Genomic DNA, 25,451 nt, shown 5'->3' on the forward strand with positions numbered 1-25,451 from the left:
ATTTCTGAAGAAGGGCCTAGGCCCAAAATGTCAGCTTTCCTGCTCCTCTGATGCTGCTTGGCCTGCTGTGTTCATCCAGCACTACACCTTGTTATCTCACATTACATGAGCTGTTGCTCATGATGAAGGTCAGTGCTATTATTTACTTTAAGTGTAGAAAACTATCGGCCCTGCTTAGTCTAATGTAGAAAAAAAAAACACTTTTTGGTCTATCTAGAAGAATTGCTTGTAAATAATAAGATACAGCGTATTACACATTAGAAACTAATTACAGATTACATTGATATAATGGACCTTGTCACAGAGGCTTTGAGGAGAATCAGGTATTCAGTCTCACTCCTTTGAGATCCCAAACTGTTCTGCCCACAAATCCACATGACGTCACCTCAGTGTTTGGTATGTATGACTCTTCTCAGTGTTAACTCCTTCTGATCTTTTTAGACCAATAAACATCAGTTAGCCTTTGAAATCCTCTTTCACAGAGAGCAGTGACGCTCAGTGATTTAATATATTCAAATTTAAGTTAGACAAAAGTCAGATTTACAAGGGAGTGAAGGTTTATAGGGAGGCATCTCAATGATTAAGGCTATCAAGGTAGGGAATGTGACTTACCCTTGCTCCTGATTATGATGTTCTTCCATTGTAATCTAATAACTTCCTGTTTTTCTTCAGTTATTGCGTCATCATAAGTTTCTTGAGTAGTGGAGCACTCTCCCAATGAATCAGCTGATTCCTGCACTGTGTGGAAGTGAACCCACAGAGCACAAAGATCCAAGATTTGATTTTATTCTGTGTTTGAGACAGCAGCAATTGGATCACTGAAGTTGATCTCACCGACCTTGAGTTAGGTTAGTGAAAATTGACTAGCTTTATCCATTCTGATTTCTTTCTGATGGCCGTAGTGTGTGTGAATATGTGTGCAGATGAGTGAGGGGACCATAAATAACATGTTCCCCATCATTGAACAATCTGCTTATTGGCAACTTAGCAAGCTCATCTGCGAAATATGATCAAACAGACTTGGCATAATCGCACATTTGGTATTAGCTGGATTAGCACATTAAGAAGCAAAGGAAATAAAAAGTAGTTCACTTTCAGAAATAGGGCCACCTGAAAACCATTTTTCTGAAATTGACTGTGCATCAACATTTTAAAAAAAACATGATGTGCACAGAGATCCACTCGTAGAGCTAACCTGTTCCTTATGTGTAGACATGCCAGCTGGCAATATGCTACTCATCACAAGCTAATACATGTAAAAATTGAATAGGAGGACCCAAGGCAGATTCCAGCATGTGGGCATCAATGTCTTAGAATGAATTTTTAAATTTTGATCGTGCCTAATGGCTCTGTGAAGTGGTTTCTCCCCTGGTTATGTGATCAATCTTATTTCTGGATTGTGCAGGGTATAAAACCATTATACTGCATTAAAGAAGACTAAAATGCAAATTTCTTTATTTTCATGATAAATAATGCAAATTTATATAATTAGTATTCAAGTGCTTATTTGCATTTGAATTCATTTTATGACTCATTTCTCTGCACAAAGGAATGAATATCGTTAAAACAGCTGTGATACTTATTGAACCACACTTCAGCATTTGGTGTAGAAGTGATGTGTTCTTTGATAATTGATGGGATGAAGGAGGATGCAATAATAGAGCAGTTAAGAGAGCATTATTCCGGAGAATTTTGTGAAAATTAGACAATTCATTCTGGAATAAGTGGTAATTATACCGCCATTTTATGTTTACAATTTTCTAACTTTTGGTACTGCTTCCACATGCAGTACACAACATAGGGTGGAAACAAATTTGCTTTGTATGCGAAATAAAAACCAAAAGAACTGCGGATGCTGTAAATCAGGAACAAAAACAAAGTTACTGGAATAGCTCAGCAGGTCTGGCAGCATCTGTGTTCTGAGGAAGGGTCACCGGACCCAAAATGTTAACTCTGTTTTCTCCTGCACAGATGCTGCCAGACCTGCTGAGCTTTTCCAGCAACTTTGTTTTTGTTCCTGTTTGCTCTGTATGCGACTTGTTACTGAATTATGTATATTATTTGGTTGCATTTGCTGGTGGAAGACATGGATCATCTAGAGAACAGAACCAGGTTAATGTCTGCAAACTTCTTAAATTTATGGGGTCGACTATTACATCAATACTACCTTTGAGGGGTTGAAATTCATGCTGCAGTCCAAAATACAGTATCATTAGCGGAAGCCCAATTGATCTCTAAATGAATAAAGAAAAAAAATACACGAGTTATGGTAATTACTGGATAAAGACAATAGAAACAAAAATGAATCAGTAAGCTTTTATTTAAACATACAAAAAGTGAAGTAGAAATATAATATGGCTTTAAATTACAATTCCATGGTGCATCTTAAATTAAACATATCAAATACAAAAGTTCATTAAAATCCTGTAAAAACACACTGTTCAACATCTTTAGCACCAAATAAAGCTTCATAATCATTAATATGAATGATATCATCATCTGGATCCTCTTCATCTTTGCTGTCCATAATTAGAGGTAGCACATCATTCGCTGCTGCTTTTTCATCTATGTCATCCCATAGATAATCGTCCTCTGTACCGTCCAATGTATTCGAAATTCCACACTTCTTTGAATGATTTGAAAATAGTGTCAGTTTTTATTTCCTTCTATAAATCAACGTTACATTCATAGATCAGTGGCAGTGATGAACCTGCATACTGCTTCCTTTCACGTATGTTTTTTTTTTCCATCACGCATCCAGTTATCCCACTCCATTCTCATCATGTCCTTAAATGGCTTATTGATACTAACATCCATTAGTTGCAAAACATTTGTAAGTCTGCCAGGAATTATAGCTACAGTGTTGTGTAATCGGATGTTATCAACAACATTCTTTACTAGATGTGATCTAAACTGGTCCCAGAAGAGCAAACTCTTTTCCTTGCGTAGTCCACAAGGTCATAAATTCCAAACTTCCTTTATCTATTTTCTACATCCACCTTCATCCATCCAGCCTTGTAGATGCATATGGACAACCATTCCATTTGGAAATTTCTCCTTGGGCAAAGTTTTTCTCTTAAAAACAGCCATCCGTTTTAACTCATTGCCATCAGCCATATAGGAAACAACTAAAGTAAACCTACTTTTCTCAAAGCCAGCGGTTTTCACCAATATTGATTTATCACCTTTTTGGTTTACAGTTTGATTCTTCAGCATGTCGACAGTAATAGGCATTTTGTCCATGTCCCCAAAGCATGATTACTTGTAGTCTTCCTTCTGCCAATTTCTGATTACAAACTGGTGAAACTGTAATATCTTTTCTTCAAGTTCATCAGGAAGTTTTTGTGCAGTCTTAGTTCTTTGCCAAAGTACTAAATCATGCCCTCTCATGGACCTTGTTCACCATCCAGCACTTGCCTTAAAACCCAAAATTCCATCCTTCTTTGATCGTTTCCTGCATGGATTTGGATGGATTCCTGTCTAACACATTTTTCACTTTGACAATTTTCAAGTACCCACTGAGCAACGTTTTTCTCCAATTGTGGTCACTTGCTAGGTTTATCTCTGTTGGCACACTTTCATTTTGATATTGTCTGAAGTTGGTTCAATATCTTTCTCCAGTCTCTCTCAAGTTTCTCAAAACACAAAATTCTCTCGCTGCTGCACAGTGAGTTGTCTTTTCTGCAACTTCAATAACTTTCAGTTTAAAAGCTGCTGTATGTTTTTTTTGTTTTTTTCTAGAGTGTATTTTTACACAAAATGATGAAGAAATTTCAAAACTTCAACTAGATATATTACTGTATTCCACGTATGCCTGACTCTGCCCTGATGTGTCTTAAACTTTTGTGCCAAATTCTTTCATTTCTCTCCGTTTTCTCTTGTCGACTGTTGTTTTAGTTTTTCAAACTAATATTTTAAGCTTTTATTGCTGATTTTAAAAAAAATCAGACATTTGACTCATACAGTCTCACTGATCATTTCCTCATCATAGCATTTATGTACAGGATAATTCCTTGACTCTCAAATGTTGATTTATTATCTGTGAAGAACTAGGGTCGACTTTCACACGAGACATATGGAAAATTCAAGATATTTTGACAAAAATTAGGGTGTCGACTTTTACATGAGTTGACTTTTACTTGAGTGTATACGGTAAGTCCAAATCAATAATGTATTAAAAACTGAAAGAACTGCGGATGCTGTGAATCAGGAGCAAAAGCAAAGTTGCTGGAAAAGCTCAGCAGGTCTGGTAGCATCTGTGAAGGAAAAAACAGAGTTAATGTTTTGGGTCAGGTGACCCTTCCTCAGAACAGTTCTGAGGTAAACTAGCACCTACAAGGAGATTCTTAATTTCTTACCTTGTGATGATACTATTGCTGTAAGAGGTGTATTTGTCCTGTTCCTTTTAGGAAAAAGTGGTTGAGACAGAGGTACCGAGCAGCCTGTTCAAAACCAATAAAGTAAACAGTTTGTGATGGCTTAGGTTTTTTTTAAGTTGGAACAATAGAAACAGCCTGAATGGATGGATCAAGATCCCACAGAACCAGGATTTTTAGTTTTAGTTTTCTGCAGTTGCTGGAGTCTTGAAGCTGGATGTGGAAGCTCTTATTCCTCACTCTCTTACAGCCAAAAGCTGGAATTCTCTTCCTGCTGCTAGAATTGCATGTGGGACAATCTGTTTTACTGAATTTGTCTTTGACAAGGGTGTGTCTGAGAGAATTGTGTATATTGATCATAATTCCTTAAAGTCTTTGGGATAAAAAAGGATAAAAATTTCAGACTGTTTACATGGAACCTATTACTGCAGCCATTCAATTTGAAAATTATCCACATGGCAGGATGAATGTAATTGCTGACATGTTATCACAATTTTGAAGGAAGATGGAGACATATGGTGTTAAGAAAAAAAAATGGACAACTGGATTGTAGTAGTGAATTTTTGCATGCTTAGAGTCAATGTAATGTATATGTATTGTAGTGTACTAATAGTGTCAGGCTAAAGTAATTTTAAAAATGAAGTTGTCTTTGTTTATTGATGGTTTTTTTAAGGGGACGAGGTGTGGTGATACTCCGGGTTCAACAGGAGTATTTTGTCCTGGTTTGTTTAAGAAGAAGAGTTGGGATAGCGACATTGAGCAGTCTTTTCAAAGACAATAATGTAAACAACTTGTGAGGCCTTGAGTTTTTCTTCAAGTTGGAACAATAATGCAGTCTGAATGGGTGGAGTCAAGCTCCCCCAGAACAAGAGCCTTTTGTTTTCGCTTCCTGCACATGCTGGGGCCTGGAAGCTAGATGTAGAAGCTTTTGTTCCTCTCTCTGTTAGAGCTAAAAACTTGGATTTTCTTCCTGCTGCTGGAATTGCATATGAAACAGTCTATTTTACTGAATTTACCTTTGCCAAAGGCATGTTTATGATCTATTACAGTGTTGGAACAGTTATTGTAGTAGTTAATGTATATATTATTCTGTTAAGGATTTCAATAGTTACAGTTGAGCCAATTCTTTTCTTTTATTTTTAGTTTGGCTCTATTTTAACTGTGGTGTAAAAATAAAGAATGCTTTGCTCAAAGTCGAGTAGTTTGACCAATCAAATTGTATCTGGATCACAACACCCTACACTTACGTTTAAAATAAGAAAAAGTGAGGGTCTAGGCTAACTTCTAAATATATATGAGTGTGTTTGGTCTGGTCTATTACATATGGAAACATCAAGACTGGTTTGATGGAAGGGAAAGAAAAACAGGAGATAGTAGAGCTGCTAAATCAAAGCTGCATGGAGTTCTTGAACAGGAACCAATATTTTAGGGGAAAAAGTGTAGGATGATAGACTAATAAAAGCTGCGGTCTGACAGAAAAAAAATTATGACCTAAAGAGCAGATACAGCATGAATGGAGCACAGGAAATACAGCAAGTCACCAACATTTTGCATGGTTTCTTCAGTGCAGTCAACACCATCTACAACACAAGCCACCAAAGATGTTCCACACTGAGAGCCAAGAAAGGAGAGGTGCTCACCGAGGGCACAGCAACAGGCAACACTTGTTTGAAGGAGCACTTTGAGCATGTCTTCAGCTGAAACTCAGTCATCAACATGAGTGCCTCAGCCATGTCCTACAGCACACTAGCCTCCACCACCTCAGCACAACCCCAGCCCAACATAAGCTTCAGAAGGTCATCCAAAGGCAAAGAACCACTGAAGTGGCCATCATAGACAGAATTCCTGTGGATATACTAAAATATGGTGGAGAATCATGTTTCGTCAAATACCTTTCCTCACTTGGAAGGAGGGGAGCACACTAGGGAATCTGGGACACTGTAATTGTGACTATCTTCAAGGAATGAAATCAGATTGATTGCAGTAACTACAGAGTAGTATTCTTGCTGTTCACCATGGACAAGGTCCATGCAAGAATCCCCCTCAATCACCTCCTCCCAGTGGCTCAATAGTCTGACCAGATTTGTTGTAATGTGGATTCCATCCATCGAGAGACACAGCGGACATATCTTCACAGCAAGGCAAATCCAAGAAAAGTGCAGAAATTAGCAGCAACCTCTCACTACAAGGCTTTCTTTGTGAGATCAAAGGTCTTAAAATCTCTCTCAACCAGGAGGGATGATGGATCATCCTCCTCAAATTTAACTATCTGTAGAAATTCACCATTCTCCATCTGATGGATTATGGCATGCAAATAATAATCTTCACCAGTGGATCCACCATGGATCCAACATGAGTGCAAACTGGGGTCAAGCAAGGCTATGTCATTATACTGTAATGTTCTCTTTGATCTACCCCACCACAACACTCTATCCTAACTCAATGAAGCTGCATGCCAGCGTGGAGCTACATTTTAGGATGACCACGAAGCTATTCAATCAAAGTCACCTCCAGACCAGAACCAAGACCACCCCAATCTCTGTAATCATACCGCAGTATGCAGATGTCACTTGCTGCTGCACACTTTCGGAGGACAAGCTCTAAACTACCGTTGGCCCATGCACAGAGGTGTATAAGCGATTGGCTATAAGGCTAAATATCTGGAAGACTTTTTTCTACCAGCCTGCTCCCACTACATAACACTTCTCTCTGACTAGCAGGATCCATGGTGAGCCATTGGGCAACATTGATCATTTCACGTGCTTTGGGAGCTCCTGTTGATAAACTCAACAGCATGTCCACTGTGCGAGTGCAACCTTTGGCTGACTGAGGAAAGCAGTATATAATGATCAAGGCCTCATACCCAACACCAGGCTCATGGTCTACCAGGCTGCAACATTGTCTGCCCTCCTGTACGTGTCAGAGACATGGACTGTGAACAGCATTCAGCATATCAATTCCTTCAAGATATATCACCAGCAATGCATCCATAAAACCTGCTAATCCATGCGAGGATTGGCACTCATTATTTTTATTTGTTCAGAGGATGTGGGCATTTATTTCCAATTCCTAATTGCTGAGAAGGCAGTTGAGAGACAACCACATTGCTGAGTATGTAGTCTTACACGTAGACCAGACCAGGAAAAAATGGCAGATTTCCTTCCCTAAAGATATTGATGAACAAGATGAGTTTTTACGACAATCAGCAGTGGCTACCTAATTGCCATTAGGTAGCTTTTTATTCCTGTTTTTTTTTAATGAATTCAAATCTTTCCATCTGACATGGTAGGATTGAACCATGACCTCAGAACATTGGACTGGATTAATAGTACAGTGACATTAACACTGCTTCCCCTAACAACTATTAGTGTCTAGACTCAGGCCAACAGCCCCAGCATTAAGGCACTGGTTAGTGTCAGTAAGTGGATGAGCCACTTTACCCACATGCCTGACAGAACCTCTCCAACCCAAAAAAGCAACCCGTGTCTACTTTGAGCTGTTTCATTCCAAGTGACAACGAGGACAGCAGAGGAAACTCTTCAAGATCATCTTCAAAGCGTCCTGGGAAAAAATGTGCGACAGCCTCATTGATTCATGGGAGGCTCTTTTTGAAGACCAAACTAGAGGAGAAACATTCATAATGTTGCCAACTGTTTCTAGTATCTCTCAGACCCAGCTGAAAGGCAAGAATAATTAGCACGAAGTGTGTCAAACCCAAATATCCTCTCTATGCACCCCCACCACCTCTCCTGCCAGTGACAGGGTGTGCAGATCCAGTATTGAACTGTTCAGTAAACTTCAGGACCCACAACACTCAAGACAAAGGAAGCCATCCTAAATCTCAAGGGCCTGCTGAAGAAGATGTAGTGTATACATAGAGTGAGATGTGGGGAAGGTGGGTTTTAATAATGAATAAAATAGGAGGTGCAGAGCATGTGAATTGGAGAAGAAGTGGGTGTTTATACAATCGTAAGGAGAAATAGAGGTGTGGATCAGTAAGAGGCTGCATGAATAAAGAATTGAACAGAGAGCAAGAGGTCCATTTCTTTAAAATTTGATAGGATTTGGTATAGCTGCCTTGCTCAGCATTTATTATCTGCCCCTAACTGTCCTTGTGAAAGTGATTGCGGTGAACTGTCTTTTTTAACCACTGCAGTCCATATGGTGGTCCTCCTACTCACTGTTTAAGTTCTAACATTTTGACCCAGCGACAGTAAAGAAATAATAGAATAGCTGCAGGTCAGTGTGGTGTGTGGCTTGGAAGAGAATTTGAAGGTGATGATATTCCCATGCATCTGCTGCTCTTGTCTTTTGAGGTGGTAGTGGTTGTAATTTTGGAAGGTTGAAGGAGCTTTGGTGAATTGAAACTTGGAGATGGCATGCAGTGATGCCACTGGGCTTTGGTGGTGGAGGGAATGAATGTTTAAGGTAGTGAACAGAACAGCAATCACATGGGCTGCTTTGTCCTAATTCGTATCAGGCTGGTTGAGTGTTGTTGGAGCTGCGCTTATCTAGGTATTAGGAAGAATCTCATCACACTCCTGACTTGTGTCTTGTTGATGGTGAAGTGAACTAATCATTGCAGATTTACCAGATTCCAGCCTGATCTTCTAGCTGCAGCATTTGTAAGGTCAATCTGATTCAGTTTCTGGTCAGGGGTGGTTTTCAGGGCTATTGATTTGTATGTTTGTAACTCTGGAGAGGTCGCTGCATTACAGTCCCTTCTTGAGAACTAGGTTTCCTAGCATTGTACTTGTAATCTCTTCCCATGCTGATACTTCTCAGAAGAATTTTTTTCTTTTACATAATAACAGAAGCACTCTTACCTCATCCACCAAATAGAGCAGCCCCCTCAGTGCAGCATAGGAAATCCAGGGGAGCAAACATGCGTGTCTTTCAACCTTTTGTTTCTTAAGTCACTTTCCTTTATGGCTTCAGCCAGAATGCACTTTTTCCTTTAAGAGGCACCAGCTGACTTTAACTAGTTTTTGTGATGCCTGATTTCCAACCCCCTTCTGAAACAGGTGTGCAGCCAATAAATACCATAGGCAGTCTTGGCAGTATGCCTGGCTCATGATAATGAGCTGCCAACATTAATTTCATGTGGTCTTTGCATCCATTTGAAAAGGCACCATGTACCCTGTGCCCCAGACTTTGGACATGACTGAATTTCAAAACCCAAATGTCTTGAGGGGAAAATAGAACCTGTAGATGTTAGAACTTAATGATGTGGAACCTCCTGAAATCATTTAGTTTAACGGGTTAAAGAGGGCTGCACATGTGTAAAGCTTGCTGATATGCATTTTGGAGGACGTTGAATTATTGCGGAATGTATTTGTGAAGTGTTGTCACTTCCAGTAAAATTGGAAGCATACCCAGACAGTGTGGAGTTGAAAATTGATAAGAACAGTGAAATGGCTTCAAAATGTCAAATTTTCCAAAGGACGTCAACCAGATGGCTTGCATTCTTTAGCTGCATGTGTAAATGAATTAGGTCAGCTTTTATTCTTTTCTCTAGAGATGTAAGACAGCTGGAAATACTTCCAGTTTTTACTGTGATCCAATGTTACTGGATAAGTGAATGCTTCACATCATGAAAATAATGCTGTTAATATGTTTGAATCAAAAATTGGTTAAAACTCGGTACTTTCCTGTAGAGCTAATTGCATTTCATTGTAGTTGTTAATATTAGACTTTATAGGGGTTTTTGCATCGAATTGTTATCTTAGTGAAACAGTAAATCATGTTTATTGTAAATAAATTACTCTTTCTAACTGTCATTTCAATCACTCATTTGAGTTCTGTTTGAACTAATGTTTTGTTAAATATGCACTATATACTATGGAACAACTTCAAAATCAATGTCTGTGGAAAATGTTCTGAATAAAATCAATACTGTTCAGACAGTGTAAATTCCCCTCTGTTTCTCCTCCCCTTTACTCCACAGAAAGGTCAAAATGAGCCTTTCAACTCCTGTGGCTCAGTGGGTGGCTGAACAGTCTGGTTCAAAATCAACTTTACCAACATCACTCTTCTGGCAACTGCTCCAGGGCATTTGGCAGTGGGCTGGCCGTCACCTTTCCATTGATCCCCTCCTGTCTCTGAGGGGAAAAAATTGCATGAAGGCTATGCACCTTCTCTCCATTGACCTGACTAAAATTATGAGTCCTACATTAATCCGCAGGTTTAATAGGATGGGCATAAGGGCACGCCACTGTGACTTCTGAAGCAGCAGCATTTAATATTTTACATGGTTTAAATGGATTATACAGAGTGTATAGTTCTAATTATTTCTAAAAGCCTGATTAGAATTAGCATAATTAACAAAGAATGTGCAACTGTGTGCTATTGGTTGCATCATTTTTGATATGTGTGCTAATGATGTATATTTTATTAGATATCTCGTGCAATAGAAGTTTATGGGAGCCATATCTATATAACGTACCATTATACCTTTGTGTAGAGTCTATCATATTTACCAATGCAGTGAATGAAAAAATGGAGTTAGCTTAATATAATTTAAAAACATAAGACTATGGTTGTGACCCCTTCTAATGGTACTACTGGATAAGTCGGAGCGCAGAATGAAATCTTAAACTTAATATGACTTTTTTTTCTTTTCTTATCTATCTGGTAGTTAGTCACTGAACCATATTCACACAATTCTACAGGTTTTTTTATATAATAACTGAAGGGGGAAAAAGCTCAGCTATCAAACTAAAGAAGACAGTTAGAAAGATTGCAAAACACAGCAAAACTGAGTCTCAACCTGCATCTCGGCACTCAATTACAGAGACTCAAGTCCAGAGAAATTACACTCCTATCTCAACACTTCAGGGCTTGACTTTACTGACTCCTGACAGTTTATTTGCTGAGGATTGTGGAGACAATCTGATGAGTTCTTTATAAATCTGCTGACATAAACTTTTCACAAATCTGAGAGCCTAAACTTTCTTAGTTATAATAACTTGCAGATTTCTAACCAATCTCTCCACTGATTTGGCAGATTTACAAACCAGACCCTTCTCCTTGGGTAATGGGTCTCTGAGCTCCTAGGATTGAAACTAAACTTGCTTCTGCACTTTGCTCTGATACTTTGTGAACTGAGTTTTAAAAAAAAATCTTGACTAAATTCAATTCTTCTGAACTGAAAACTAAGCTGATATTTATCCTACCTGTCATAAACACAACAGTATAATTATCTTTCAATTAATAACGGGTCACCTGCTGTCTGTCAAATGCTGAATTTCGTCACTATTCCAGATGGATTCTTGGACCTTTTTTCCTAAAATAAACTCTCCACGTATGTAACCATCTGCCTCCACTTTGAAACCCAAACTCCAAAAATGTTACCTATACAACTTATGTACCCTTCATAACTATGTATTAGTTAAAATCTTTTGCTCTCTTTTTAGCGATTGTACTCACTAGTTGAACTTAAAGATCTCTCTCCTAGGATAAATTTTTTCACTACTTGAAGTTGTTTTACTACTTCTTGGGCCTTTATGATTGAAAATTTTCTTTAAACATGTTGAGCTTACGTGATATTCTCTGCCGGTGTTCATAAAGAATTGTTTAAATAAGTAGGCCTCTGCAGCTGAGGTACTGTCTGCCCTGACTGGAGCTTCAATGGCCGTGAATTTGTTTGAAAGATCAGAGATGTGTTCTTTGCAAGATTGAGGAAATATTTCTAGCTCTGCATTTCTTGATGCACCCATTTTCTGAAGTTTCACTTGCTTTTAATACTGATTGAACCAACGTAGGGTAACTTTGTTGCTTGTTGCCATTGGCCTGGCTATTTATTCTTGGTGAAATCTCTTCAAGAAACATAGAAGATAGGAGCAGGAGGAGGCCATTTGGCCCTTCAAGCCTGCTCCATCATTCATCGTGATCATGGCTGATCGTCCAACTCAATAGCCTAACTTTTCTTTCTATTCCAATCCTTTGATTCTATTCGCCCCAAGTGCTATATCTAGTCTCCTCTTGAATACATTCAATGTTTTGGCATCAACTACTTCCTGTGGTAATGAATTCTACAAGTTCACCATTCTTTGGGTGAAGAAATATCTTCTCATTTCCGTCCTAAATGGTCTATCCCGAATCCTCAGACTGTGACCCCTGGTTCTGGACACACCCACCATTGGGAACATCCTCCCTGCATCTACCTTGTCCAGTCCTGTTAGAATTTTATAAGTTTCTATGAGGTCTCCCCTCATTTGTCTGAACTCCAGCGAAAATAATCCCAAGCTAGTTAATCTCTCCTCATATGTCAGTCCCGTCATCCCCGGAATCAGCCTGGTAAACTTTCGCTTCACTCCCTCGAGAGCAAGGGCATCCTTTCTCAGAAAAGGAGATCAAAACCGTGCATAGTATTCTAGCTGAGGCCTCACCAAGGCCCTGGATAACTGCAACAACACATCCTCATTCCTCTCAAAACCTCTTGCAATGAAGGCCAACGTACCATTTGCCTTCTTTACCGCCTGCATGCTTATCTTCAGCAACTGGTGCACAAGGACACCCAGGTCCCACTGCACACTCCCCTCTCCCAATTTACAGACATTCAGTAGTAATCTGCCTTCCTGTTTTTGCTTCCAAGGTGAATAACCTCACATTTATCCAAATTATACTGCATCTGCCATTGATTTGCCCCAACCTGTCAAGATCGTACTGAAGGATCTCGGTATCCTCATCACAGTTCACCCTCCCACCCAACTTAGTATCATCTACAAACTTGGAGATGTTACATTTTGTTCCCGCATCCAAATTATTAATATATATTATGAATAGTTGGGATCCCAGCACTGATCCCTGTGGCACCCCACTAGTCACTGCCTGCTTAATTTGAAAAGGATCCATTAATTCCTACTAAGATAACAAGGTGTAGAGCTGGATGAACACAGCAGGCCAAGCAGCATCAGAGGGGCAGGAAAGCTGACGTTTCGAGCCCAATGGTATCAATGTGGACTTCACAAGCTTCAAAATCTGATCCTACTCTTTGTTTCCTCTCTGCCAAACAGTTTCCTATCTATCTCAGTACACTTTTCCCCCCCATCCCATGCACTTTAATCTTGCACATTAATCTCTTATGTGGGACTTTGTCAAATGCTTTCTGAAAATCCAAATATACTACATTGACTGGCTTCCCCTTTTCAACTCTACTAGTTACATCTTCATACAATTCCAATAGATTTGTAAAGCATGATTTCCCCTTCATAAATCCATGCTGACTCTGTCTGATCCTGACACTGCTATCTAAATGCTCTGCTATAAAATCCTTCACAATAATTCCCTGTTTTCTCTCTATCCCCTTTTTGAGTATTAGAGAGTGGCTAATGTCACCTCAATCTGCAGTGACTGTTCCAGAGTCTATAGAATCTTGGAAGATGACCACCCATGCATCCACTATTTCAGTTAACTGTGTCTGCAGATTCTGTTGCTGCATTTCCAAAGCAGACTTTGTGCTATTGGTAGACGATTTTACTACTGGTTTATCTCTTGCTCATAAATGCAAAAATACAGAAAAGTTCAATAATTTCAAATTATACTAAATGAATAACTTGTCTGTCGGTTTCCTTGCCTGCAACCATATTCAGAACACACTTGGAACATCCTCTGGTGGCATCTTTGGTCCACCTTTTCCTACCATTTATAGTTTTTGTCTTGAAAGAAAAGGAGATACTGTCTTGCAATAGTAGGACTGATGAATCCTTATAGTCTGCTAATGGAAGGGTACGGAAAACTATATAAGCAACTGCACTTAATAAGTAGTTGTGTTCGTTATGAATGATGCACATTTTGCAGCCTTTTCTGTTGCAACAAAGTGTAGCATTTGTATGGCTTCTTACTTGAATTGTTGTAGTCCCAGGCCTCAAAGTTTAATGGAAGATAGTCTGAGGATTCTTGGTCTCAATTATGGCTTAAAATCTGAAAAGATTAAAACATCTGCTCTGATATCCAATTTGAAAGTAGGTTTTCTGCTATTTATTTAAATGCTTCCAGCAAAAAATCATCTTGTAATCATGTACTGTCCAGGAAATCGAATTCTGAGTGGGCCTACCATATCCCATAGAAGGAGTAAATACAGCCCCTCTAAATCCTGTACTACTGAGACTTTATGCTTGACTTCCTGTGCAGCCATTGCAGCTTTACCTCTGACTGACTTTCTCTTTCCACTTGAGAATCTCTGTAACACTGGCTAAGTGGGGTTAACTGCTGAAATTCCTTTATGACTTGGATAGCATTGTGTTTCTTTACGTGCTTGCCATTAATCTTTTTTTCTGAGTGCTTCTTTCTTCCCCATCTCTAAGAGTTTCTCCACTGTAATATTTTACTTACAGTTGGTTAATTGATTTCTCGGTTGCTAACTGCTTTCTGCTATGGGACTTTGTTCACCCGCACTTTGTTCAGCTTCTGTAAAAGCTTTGCAATTCCCTCGTTTGATATCCAGGTACACCTTGAAGTCATTGCTAGTGCCAACCATTGCTGAGATTCACCAGGTATGATCCCCACTTCTGAGTTTAGGCAGCTGGCTTGGCTCATGGTTTACCTTTGCTGCTTTTCAATTTAGGCTCTTCCCACTTCTGGTTTTGTGTGTCTAGTCATCATTGCCACCGTGTAGTAATGTGAGATCCACATCCTTAAGTGAACAGCTAAAGTCTTTATTGAAAAAAGTGCATACAGAGGATGGTAAGAGGGGGTCTTATTAGGAGCCCTGTAGACTGAGACTCAAGTTCCATGTGATCTGACTTCACACATGTCAGGAGTTCGACCCTTTACCTGTGCCTTTGATTTTGAAACCTGCTACCTTTATAAACTAGAAGGACAAGAGCAACAGACACGTGGGAACACCACAACCTGCGAGTCCTCTCTGAATCTCTCACCATCCTGACTTGTTTGGTATCACCATTAATTTAGTCGTTGAGTCAAAAACCTGCAACATTCCTTCAAACAGCACTATGGTTGTAACTAAGCCACATGAAAAACAGCAGTTCAAGGAGGTGGTGCTTCACGATCTTCTCACTTCAAACAGACATGAAAGCTGTAGCCCATAAAAGAATTTTTAAAAATCTGTTTTAACATGTTCTGTGTTTACCTTCTATTGAAGGCAATGAATAATTAAAATCCAGTGTGTTATAAAATAAGTGCCCCTGTCATGGGCATTTTGGAATGAACAAGTGTTCACTTCCCATGAAAGAATTCTCCTCAACATTTCTGCCATCAGTATTTATTTAATATTATCCCTTATAAATTATTGTAGTATTATGTGGAGATGAGAGTTCAACTTTTACTTTCAAATTTTTCATTGCAGTTCTTCTGAATCAGGACTCCCATACAAAGTCCAACATTCTAAAAATAAACTTCAAGAGGGAGGGAGGTAAGATTGGAGTCTCATCACATTATACATCTTAACTTTAGATTCTGAATTGTCTTTCCACCCCCACCTCTCTCTCTATTTTGTGATCAAGAAAATAATTGCCATGGGAAGAGCAAATTGGACTAAATTCACATGTAATGTTATTAAATTAACATTTCAAAGATCACTGAACCTGAAAAAAATAGCAGGTTACAGCATAAGTAAATTTGGACTCTTAAAGAAAATCTGGGGTATGGTGGTAAAGACATGTTATTATAGGTGACAAATGATGAAATGTAATAGAGTTAAAAGAATCAAGACTGAACACTTCAATAATTATTTATAAATTTTGATTAACCTAACTTTCGACTCTTATTCATTGTACTTTTAAAATACGATGCCTTTGTACAAAAGGTAAGCCTACATTATGATTGACTTTTAATAAACCTCATGATTATTGTATAGAGGTTATCCAATAAAGTAGAATTTGTGTAAGATATGTTTTTTTTGTTGCACAGTCCTACACTTATTACTATAAAAATGATCAAAAGATGAGTTCCAAGGAATATTTTAAAATGCCCTGAGGGAAATGCAGATATTATTGCATATGTTATTTGTTAGTCCATTTTGTGTTTAGGTCTGATGCGTTCTTTCCTCAGAAGCATCGTTGGTGAATTTGTGCGTTATAATCCAACATCAATCACTTTGATCAGGGTCTCAACAAACCCAGCAGCTTCTCTTCCATGTCAGTGCCATATGTTTCTCACAGCTGTTCCAGTTTAGCTGATGTTCAAGGCAAAATGTGACTACTCAGCTCATGGCTTGAGTTTCTGTTGGATGACAGCTGATCAGTTTTAGGGTACACATACTCATCTACAAACACACTGAACTTGATGGGTAGATATATAGTGTTTAGCTAATTTACCAGGCATGCCTCTGATTCTGTAGCATAAACTGATCTTTCAGAATGTCATTTTTTTTTTACTATTTCAGTAATTTATGTTTTGCAAAACTATATTGGTACAATTTTGAGCAGTATTGACAGATGGCAACATTTGCTTTTATTATCTTTTGTTATATAAAGATGTTCAAAAGCACTTCAAAGAAGTGTAGTCAGAGAAACCAAGCTAAACTGACAAAAGGCTTGCCCAAAGAGTAGGGTTTTAAAAAAGTCCTGAAAGAATTAGAGGCATAGGCATGAAAGTTTAGAGAGGAAGTCCCAGAGCTCAGTCAAAACAGCTGAAAGCACAGCCATCGTGAGAGGCATAGGAAACCTGGATTTGACGCATGGGTAGCTCTTAAAGTGATGTTAGTCAGGAGGGGTTTACAGAGATAGGAATGAGTAAGACCATGAAGGGTTTTGAATACAAGGATGAGATGTTGGAATTGAAATATGAGGAACTAGGGGCCAATGTAGGTCAACAAAAGTAGGGATGGTGAATAAAAAGAACTGGAGACAGTGGCTTAGCGGTAATATCACTGGGCCAGTGATACAGAAACACAGGCTATGTTTTTAGGAGTGCTCTGGGCTGCTATGCGAGCTGGTGGAATTTTGAATTCAATAAGACTTGGAACTGAAAGCTCGTCTCAACAATGGTGACCGTGAAACAATATTTAACCATTTGGTTCAGTAATGTCCTTTAGGGAAGGAAACCTATCATTCTTAATCATTCTGACTTGCAAGTGACTCCAGACCCACACCCGCCGACAGTGTATTTGATGCTTAGCTGCTCTCCAAAATTACTCAAGCAAAGGACTCCAATTGTATATTGGCAACATATGCTAGCGTTGCCAAACATGTCCACATCCCATCAAAGGTGAAAAAAGGACAGTTACATGAAATAATGTTCATGGAATACAGAAACTTGATCAGGAGAGCATTGGAATTGTCAATTCTGTAAATGACAAAGACATGGTTCAGATTTTTAGCAGCAAATAAGACAAGGCAGAGGTGATGATGGGGCATGAAAGGGAGGCGCATGTATCTGGCCTTGGATCAAATCGTGTGTCAAGGTTGTGAATGGTCTGATTCAACTTGAGATATGGCCATAAACTGAATGGAATAGGTGCCAAACATTTGTGGCAGAAATTGCAAACCAACTTTTTTTCAATATTTAACTAGATGAAAATGTGGCCTATCCAGGACCGAACTTTGTATAATCACTCTGATAACAGAGAAGCGATAGAAGTCAATGGAAAAGGGAGATAGATGACGCAAACGTTCATGAGCCCTGACCCCATCTCTTCTGTTGCTCTTGTCATGGGCACATGGCTGAAGATGAAAAAGGGCAAAAGTTAGATCCCATTGAACTCTAGAAGTAATGGCATGGAGAGAGGCCATTGCTGGAGATAGTATAGCCATGATTAGTTTGGATAAATTGGGAGAGGATGATACCAATTGTCTTTGGTGTTACTCGAGATGTGTTGGAGACAGGTTGTTTTTTATTTTGGATGGCACACAGTTAATTATGATATAGCCTCTGTTAAAATGATCACATGGACATTTTTAACTCTTCCAAACTGTCTGAAAATAGGCAAGTAAAATCGAATAGTGTGGTTTACTCACTGAGTTCCCATTATCCCTGTGGAAATTTTGAATTTAAACAGCAGTTCATTGGATTTCTTCTAAGTATGCAGATTGGGTTCTGATGTTTAAATTGGAACCAGACTGTCTCTGTTTGCAGAAGCACATTTGCTTTCTCCACCAGGTCAACCGATCAGGAGAAGTCAGAGCCAGAAGTAGGCCTTTTGTGTCCTTCTTTATGGGATCAGGAATAGCAGATGTGAAAGGTCCTCCCAAACCCTTTCCAGCAACATTTTCATGTACCTCTGTCTGTTCCTTCAATCCTAATTTCTCACAGAGGCCTCCTGCCGCTTGGCAAACAGGAGACTGGTGAGGTGCAAGTAAAGTCTCCTTGACTAATTGCTGCTGGGGTTAGGACCATATGATTTCAGTCATTTGAATTGAACCCCTGTTAAAACTGGAGCTTGATGCTTTTACATTGATGTTTCTTTCCTGCACTTTATTTTTATCTTGCTCACTTAGACTTTGTCTTCCATCCTTTCTCTTTTTTTCTTTCGTGACTATTTCACATTTTTCATGTTTTGTCAATATAATTTTAAGTGATCACTTTTTCCATTGCTTTTGTTTGACATGTTCTGTCTTTCTTCACTTCTCTCCCTCATTCTTTCTCTCTCTGTCTCCCACCACCCCCACCCAATATCACTAGTGTTTGAGTGATTTTGTCCCAATGTTTGTTTCTTTGGACTTTGTCTTTCACTCTCCAATGTACTTCCAAATGTGATCTGGGATTGGTTAAGCAGGTGATAATTACAGAAAGACACAAGATACTGGGGGGAGTAATCCAAGCCTCCAGCCTTTTTTTTTGACTTTCCTCTACTTTCACATCAATGGGTGCAGAAGATTTCAGAATGGGGAGGTGAACCAAACACACTGCAAGTGGCAGTCAGTTGCAAGGCAGACTGAGAAATATTTGGTGACAATAGACAGCTTGTGGAGCACTCAGGATAGGAAAGTGTGCAGACGGTCCAGGAAGAATTAGACAGGTGGATGAGCTGGTGAATCATAACCACTCGAAACAGTGGGCACGTTTGAATTGTGTGGGAAAAGAACTGACATTTGAAGAAATCCGATGGACTAAGGACTACTGCCTTCACCCTGGATATCATAGCGGCATGAACGTAATTTTTCTTTTGCAATGTTCTACATTTCTTGCAGTAGAAAATGTGAACATAATGGATAACTGTGTAGTTTAATTGCCATTTACTGGGCAGGGTGTCTGGAAAGCAGAAAAGGACAAGGTAGGGATGAGTACGGGCGATTGAGGACACACCAAAGCACACATGAATTTAGGCTGGATAGAGTTGCAACAAGTCAGCTTTTAGGGCAATTGATGCATTTTTTTTTTAAAGAAATACATTTTGCATGGGTTATTATTGGAAAAAAAACATTGTGTGAAATAGTTTTATCTTGTACTCATCAGGACAATTCGTAACGAGTACCAAAGTAGAGGGAAAGCAACACTTCTACTGTAGAGTGCTCACATCAGTGTTTAACATTAGATGTGATTTGGTGTTTGGACAGTATGTAATAAATAATCCTGAGTGCACAAAGAATTATGCTGACAACCAAGATGGGATTGTCCGTTAGATTCACAGTATAGCAAACTTCAAGTACATAGAGAAGCTCAATGTATTACCACACAGTGCCCTGTTGTTTTTTTGCAGCCAGAAAGTAGATGTACACATACTGCTTCTATTTCAACTAGCACATGGACTGCAGCAGTTCAGGAAGGCAGCTCACCACCACTTTCTCAAGGACCAGTAGGGATGGGCAATAAATACTGGCCCAGCGAACGATGCCCATGTTCCATGAAAAAACAAAATATAGTTTCAAATAGGTGCTAGATATTCTCTGGTTCGTGTCACAGGACATTGATTGCTCAATGCAATCTGCCTCGTTTAAAATTTGAACAAAACTTGGTAGTTAATTGCCAATCCAAATAGTTGGTGTCATTGGCAACACCATTTTCAATCCTAGTCTACTTGCCAACCACTCAATACCTTCTTCCTGTACATCATAAATACAGTTTTCTGTTTATTTTGGCATTTCTTGTGAATGGTCCTGACAGAAGGTGTCTTTTCTCAGGAATAGTCTGGTTCTAAATGACCAAACAATAAAATGTGGCATTCTCAGGCTGAATCAGAATACCCAGAAGAGAAAGAAATCTTTTGCTTCATTTATCCATTCAGATCTGAACATCAGTGTCACTGCCAGTGTTTATTGCACATCACAATTTGAATTTGAAATTTGGTGATGACGAGTTGCCATCTTGAGCTAATGTGGTACGTATAATGAAGGCATTTTCACAGTACAGTTTGAGTAGCGAGAGGATTGTGATCCAGCAGCAATATAGAAATCTGTTGTCCTTACCTGTTCTCACATGTGACTCCAGATCCGTAGCTATGTGATTGACTCTTAAATGCCCTCTGAAATGGCCTCACAATCCACTCAGTTGTATCAAATTGCTACAATAAGTAACAATAATGAATAGGTGTGGACCGTCCTATTATTAATCAAATCATTGGAAACAACAGCAAATGCTACAAAGTTCTCCTTCATAACATGTAAAGGCCTAGACCAAAACTGGGAGAGCTGGCTCACAAATTAATTGAGCAATTGACTGTTATAGTCATACCATCCAAATAATACCTTCCAGATAATGTCCCATGCACCATGATCACCATCCTGGATATTTCTTATCCCATTAACAGGAAAGTCGCACCCAAAGTTGCATACACTAGAGAGGGAATTTCCCTGGAAGCCTTCAACATTAGCTGTGCACCCCCATGAAATGTCAGGATATAAAATCCAATTTGGACAGGGATACCTCTTGCTAATTACCTTTGCCACCCTTCCCTTAAAACGGAGAGATCAGGACTCCTCCATGTTGAACATCAATTGGGAGATGCATAGAGGCTGCAAGGGGCATAGATTGGACCCGAGGTGGAATACTCAACCCAGCACATCAGTGCACAAGTTAAGGTTGAGACAAGGCAGCCATCTTTCATCAGATGAACCAAGTGGATGATCTGTATCTACCTCCTCCTGAGGGTCTCTAAGCAACACTGATGCAAGTCTTTAGTCAATTTGTTCATGTCATATGATGTCAAGAAATGACTGAAGTCACTGGATACGGTAAAGTCTATGGGCTCTGATTTTATTCTAGCAATGTTATTGAAGACTAATGCTCCGTAACTAGCCTTGCCATTAACTGTTCTGGTACAGCTACAGCACTGGCATCAACACAGCAATAGGGAAAATTCCCAGGCTAAGGCCCTGTTTGCAAATCCAATACAACCAGTTACCATCCCATCAGTCTATTCTTGAGCATCAACAAAGTGATGCTTAAGTCATTGCCTGCATTTTCAATTTGCACTTGCATAACAATAATAGCTTACTGATGTATTCTGCCAGGGCCACTCAGCTCCTGAACACATGACAGCCTTGTTCAAACATGGATAAAAGAGTTGACCACTAGAGGTGCTATGGAAGTGACTTTCTCTTGAAATGAGCTGCATTTAACTGTTGCATCAAAGAGCCCTAGTAAAGCTGAAGTCAACAAGAATCAGGAAGAAGGGCTCTCCACTGGTTGTGGCTGTTGGAGGTCAATCATCTCCATCCTAAAACAGTAAGCCAGAAGTTCCTCAAGGGAGCATCCTCAACCCATCCATCATTAGCTGCTTCATTAATGACCTTTCTTTCATCATGACATCAGAAGTTGGGATGTTCACTGATAATTCCACAAAATTCAACACCATTTATGTCTTCCCAGAAACAGAAGCTATCCATGTCTGTAAGTTTCGAGACCCGGGCAGCATTCACACTTGCTATAACATTTGGTGCGTGATAATTAAATGATAATGACCATCTCCAACAAGAGTAAATCTTGCCATGTTCCCTTGGAATTTGATGGGAATTCATTGCTGAATCTTCAGTATTTATATTCTGAGGTTATCATTGACTACAAACTGGAATAACCACAAACCAGGATTTGGGTGATAAGTAAATCACCTATTGACTCCCTAAATCCTCCCCAATATCCGCAAACAGCAAATCAGGGCTTTCATGGAATAGTGTCCACTTGCCTGGATGAGTGCAGCAGCAACAATACTTGAAGCTTGACATGATCCAGGGAAAATAACCAATACCTTCAATGTTCATTCCGAGGCTTCTTTGGTAGCACCTTCCAAATGTGACCTCTACTGCCTAAAGAATGAGGGTGACATGTATACGGAGCCACCATCACTTGCAAGTTCCCCTTTATGCAATGCATTATCCTAACTTGGAACTGCATCACCTTTCTTCACTATCACTGAAGCAAGACACTGGAACTGTCTTCTAAATAAAACTGGATGTACCTACACAACATGGACTGCAGCAGTTAAGGATAGTGGCTCACCATCATCGCGATGGCAATCACATATGGTCAATGAATACTGGCCTGCTCTGTGATGCATGCTTTGCATAAATTGTGTTTTTAAAAAGCCACAGAGTTTGCATGGGTGATTGATTTAAGTACTTGGAATTAAGCTTGTTTAACCAAATCAAAATTGAGCAGAGTCAATTCCAAGGTTTTCTCGAGTAAAAGTTAGTATTTTGTTGCCTCCCACAAAAACAAAATTCAACATCAAACCCACAGGTAATTATTTTATTAAGAATGAGATGGGGTGGAGTCTTTGAGTTGCCACAGTCTCAACAGCTTAGCTGCTGTCCTGTCTCCTTTGGAGTTGCAAACCTTGCAAATATCCTTGATTTTCCATTCAGCTGAAATTTTCGAATTTTTTTTCACCACTGCTGGATTATTGAGATTGAGAGAGGAGCTTTATGTATCCTCGCTGTGGTCAGTCCATGCTGCTTTCTCTCTTTATTGTTCATAACAAGCTACTGAAATTCTCCTTTTAAATATCTAGTCGAGCTCATTTTTTTTAAATTTCCAGACAGAACATTCCATAGGTAGCCTTTTCAGCTTCAATATATCAAGTCATCATGCAAGTGTGAGTAAAACAAAAGGTGCAAATTTCTTGACACCTCATTGAGTTTCATTGCTTTTCGACAAGTGGTAATACCAAGGCAGCAGTTTTTGTGCATTACAAAGTCTGCTTGGGCTTGTCACGTAATCACAGCACCCATTTTAGCTTAGCAGTGCCCTTTGTTTAAAACCTTTAGTCTGTGAAAGTCTTTGGTATTAAAGACATGATGAAACTTGAATATTAATAGTCTATTTTCACCATAACTATCATATTACATTACTTTACTTTGCATTTTATCAAAAAAAACTGCAAACGTTTTTAGTCTATTTTAATGCAGACTTTGGTGAAGCAATTAAGATTAAGTACTTCTGTTCAGAATTTCCTGCAAACTTGTATGATAGTACATTTCTACCCATTGAAACTGTCTAAGAACAACTATTATTTTCAGTACAAATAAATAACAGCATGCATAACCCTTTACAATAGCTGAAAATAATGGTAATTCCAGCTTTTGATTTTGGCATTGGTTGTGTTAAAAAGAATCCAGTCACCTAATTTTCTTCTTTTTTTGGAAAACTTCACACCCAAAGAAAAGGCCTTGTGTACAATGCCACTAGCACAGTCAGCAACCCAAAGCATTTTGTGCAATGACATAGTCAAAACGATTAACTTTTTAGGAAGCTATCGAAGGCCAGTTGCAGTAAAGAGAGGATTAAAGAGGGATCCATAAGAAAGTTGAGTTGATACAGATAAAATCTTAGCCACTGGAGGAATGAAAGTGTAGGGAAGATGGGGGTAGGGGGCACAGCAGTCCTGAACTGGAGGACAAAAAGTCCCAATCTGAAAACTAGTGCTGAAGCAATTGTAGAAGAAGTCAGTTACACTACATTTCTAGATAAGGATTTGGAGTTTACTGCACTGGGGAAACAAGGATATCTTTGAAGCTTAGCGTGAGGTGATACATGCGTAGTGTACCATAAAGAAAGGATATGGTAAGTAATGTTGAATTAAAATGTTTTCTCTTAGAAATTTTCTTCTCGGCAATATTTTACTGAAGAAGTTGAAACTTTAAAGTATCAAACGCTGGTGTGCCCAGACTTGTTTCCAGTTCAGCAGTTCCTAACCTTTTGAAAGAGATTTGAAACTACTGAAAAAAAAAGAGGCAACACGGAACCTATAAATTCAGATTTCTGATGAATTGCTGAACTTACAATGGGAAGTACTGTTAAAGGCATTTCAAACGCTGAAAACAATCCTGTACTGGTACGTTTTAATCTCTGTTGTTGTTGTAACCACTTGTTTGTAAATTTGTGAGTTTTAAACTCTTTGATGTTTTACAAATTATATTTTAAACCAGAAGTTATCATCCTTGTGATGAAAAGGCTGGATAAACTGGAGCTACAAGGTCTCTTGAGATTGTGCAATGTGTTAATCTAGTACACTTAAGAAGTCACAAGGAGTAATGTTCACAGTGATCTGATCAAGAAAATGTACATGAAGTGGAAGGTGTACGAACTGGAAACCGGAAACCAGAATCTCAGAATGATCAGCTTTAACATAGAAAATATGTAATTGTGAATGGGTTAAACTAATCGATGCCTGAAAGCCGCTAAAATAAATGGTCTTGGTTCAGGAGTATTGCAGCAGAAATTGAAGTGAATTGAATATCCTTCATTGTCAAGTACTTTCAAAACAAAGTGCAGTGAAAAGTGTGCACAGTTGCTTGTACGTAAGCACCATTTACAGAATAAAATAAAGAAAGATAACTTAAAAAGAGTCTAACTTTGCTACTTCACTATTTTACCACCGCCGGAGTCATGTTCCAGGCTTGCACGCCATGCCACCGAGAGCATCCTGCTCCGGCCTACACCAGTCCACGTCATGCCACTGCCAGGGGCCGACTCCACATGGAAAATGAGAGCCCTGCTCCAGGCCTCACAGGATGGAATTTCTTTAATAGTATAATGTTGAGCATGCAAGATAACTTCACAACAAAAAAATCATCAAGGTCATTCTAATCAAACATGTCTTTAAATGTATTGGTGGGAAATTTGAAAACGAAACAAGACAAAGAAAATTACCTCTATCAATATTTTAAAGAGGGATTGGAATTCACTGAGATGAATTCAGAATATTTCCCAGATATGTTGGTAGTTTAATCAAAAGGT

At 39.0% G+C, this 25,451-nt stretch overlaps 1 protein-coding gene across 1 annotated transcript in view; it reads left to right on the forward strand.

Moving 5' to 3' along the window:
- The window catches only part of il1rapl1b (interleukin 1 receptor accessory protein-like 1b), a 1,317,350-nt gene that overhangs the window by 389,830 nt on the left and 902,069 nt on the right, over nt 1-25,451 (forward strand). Inside the window, exon 3 of the mRNA XM_048603178.1 lies at nt 15,685-15,750. Coding sequence (XP_048459135.1) covers nt 15,685-15,750 — 66 coding nt within the window. The remainder of the gene's footprint in view (nt 1-15,684; nt 15,751-25,451) is intronic.

Source organism: Rhincodon typus, chromosome 11 (genome assembly GCF_021869965.1).
Source record: "Rhincodon typus isolate 14 chromosome 11, sRhiTyp1.1, whole genome shotgun sequence".
NCBI lineage: Eukaryota > Metazoa > Chordata > Chondrichthyes > Orectolobiformes > Rhincodontidae > Rhincodon > Rhincodon typus.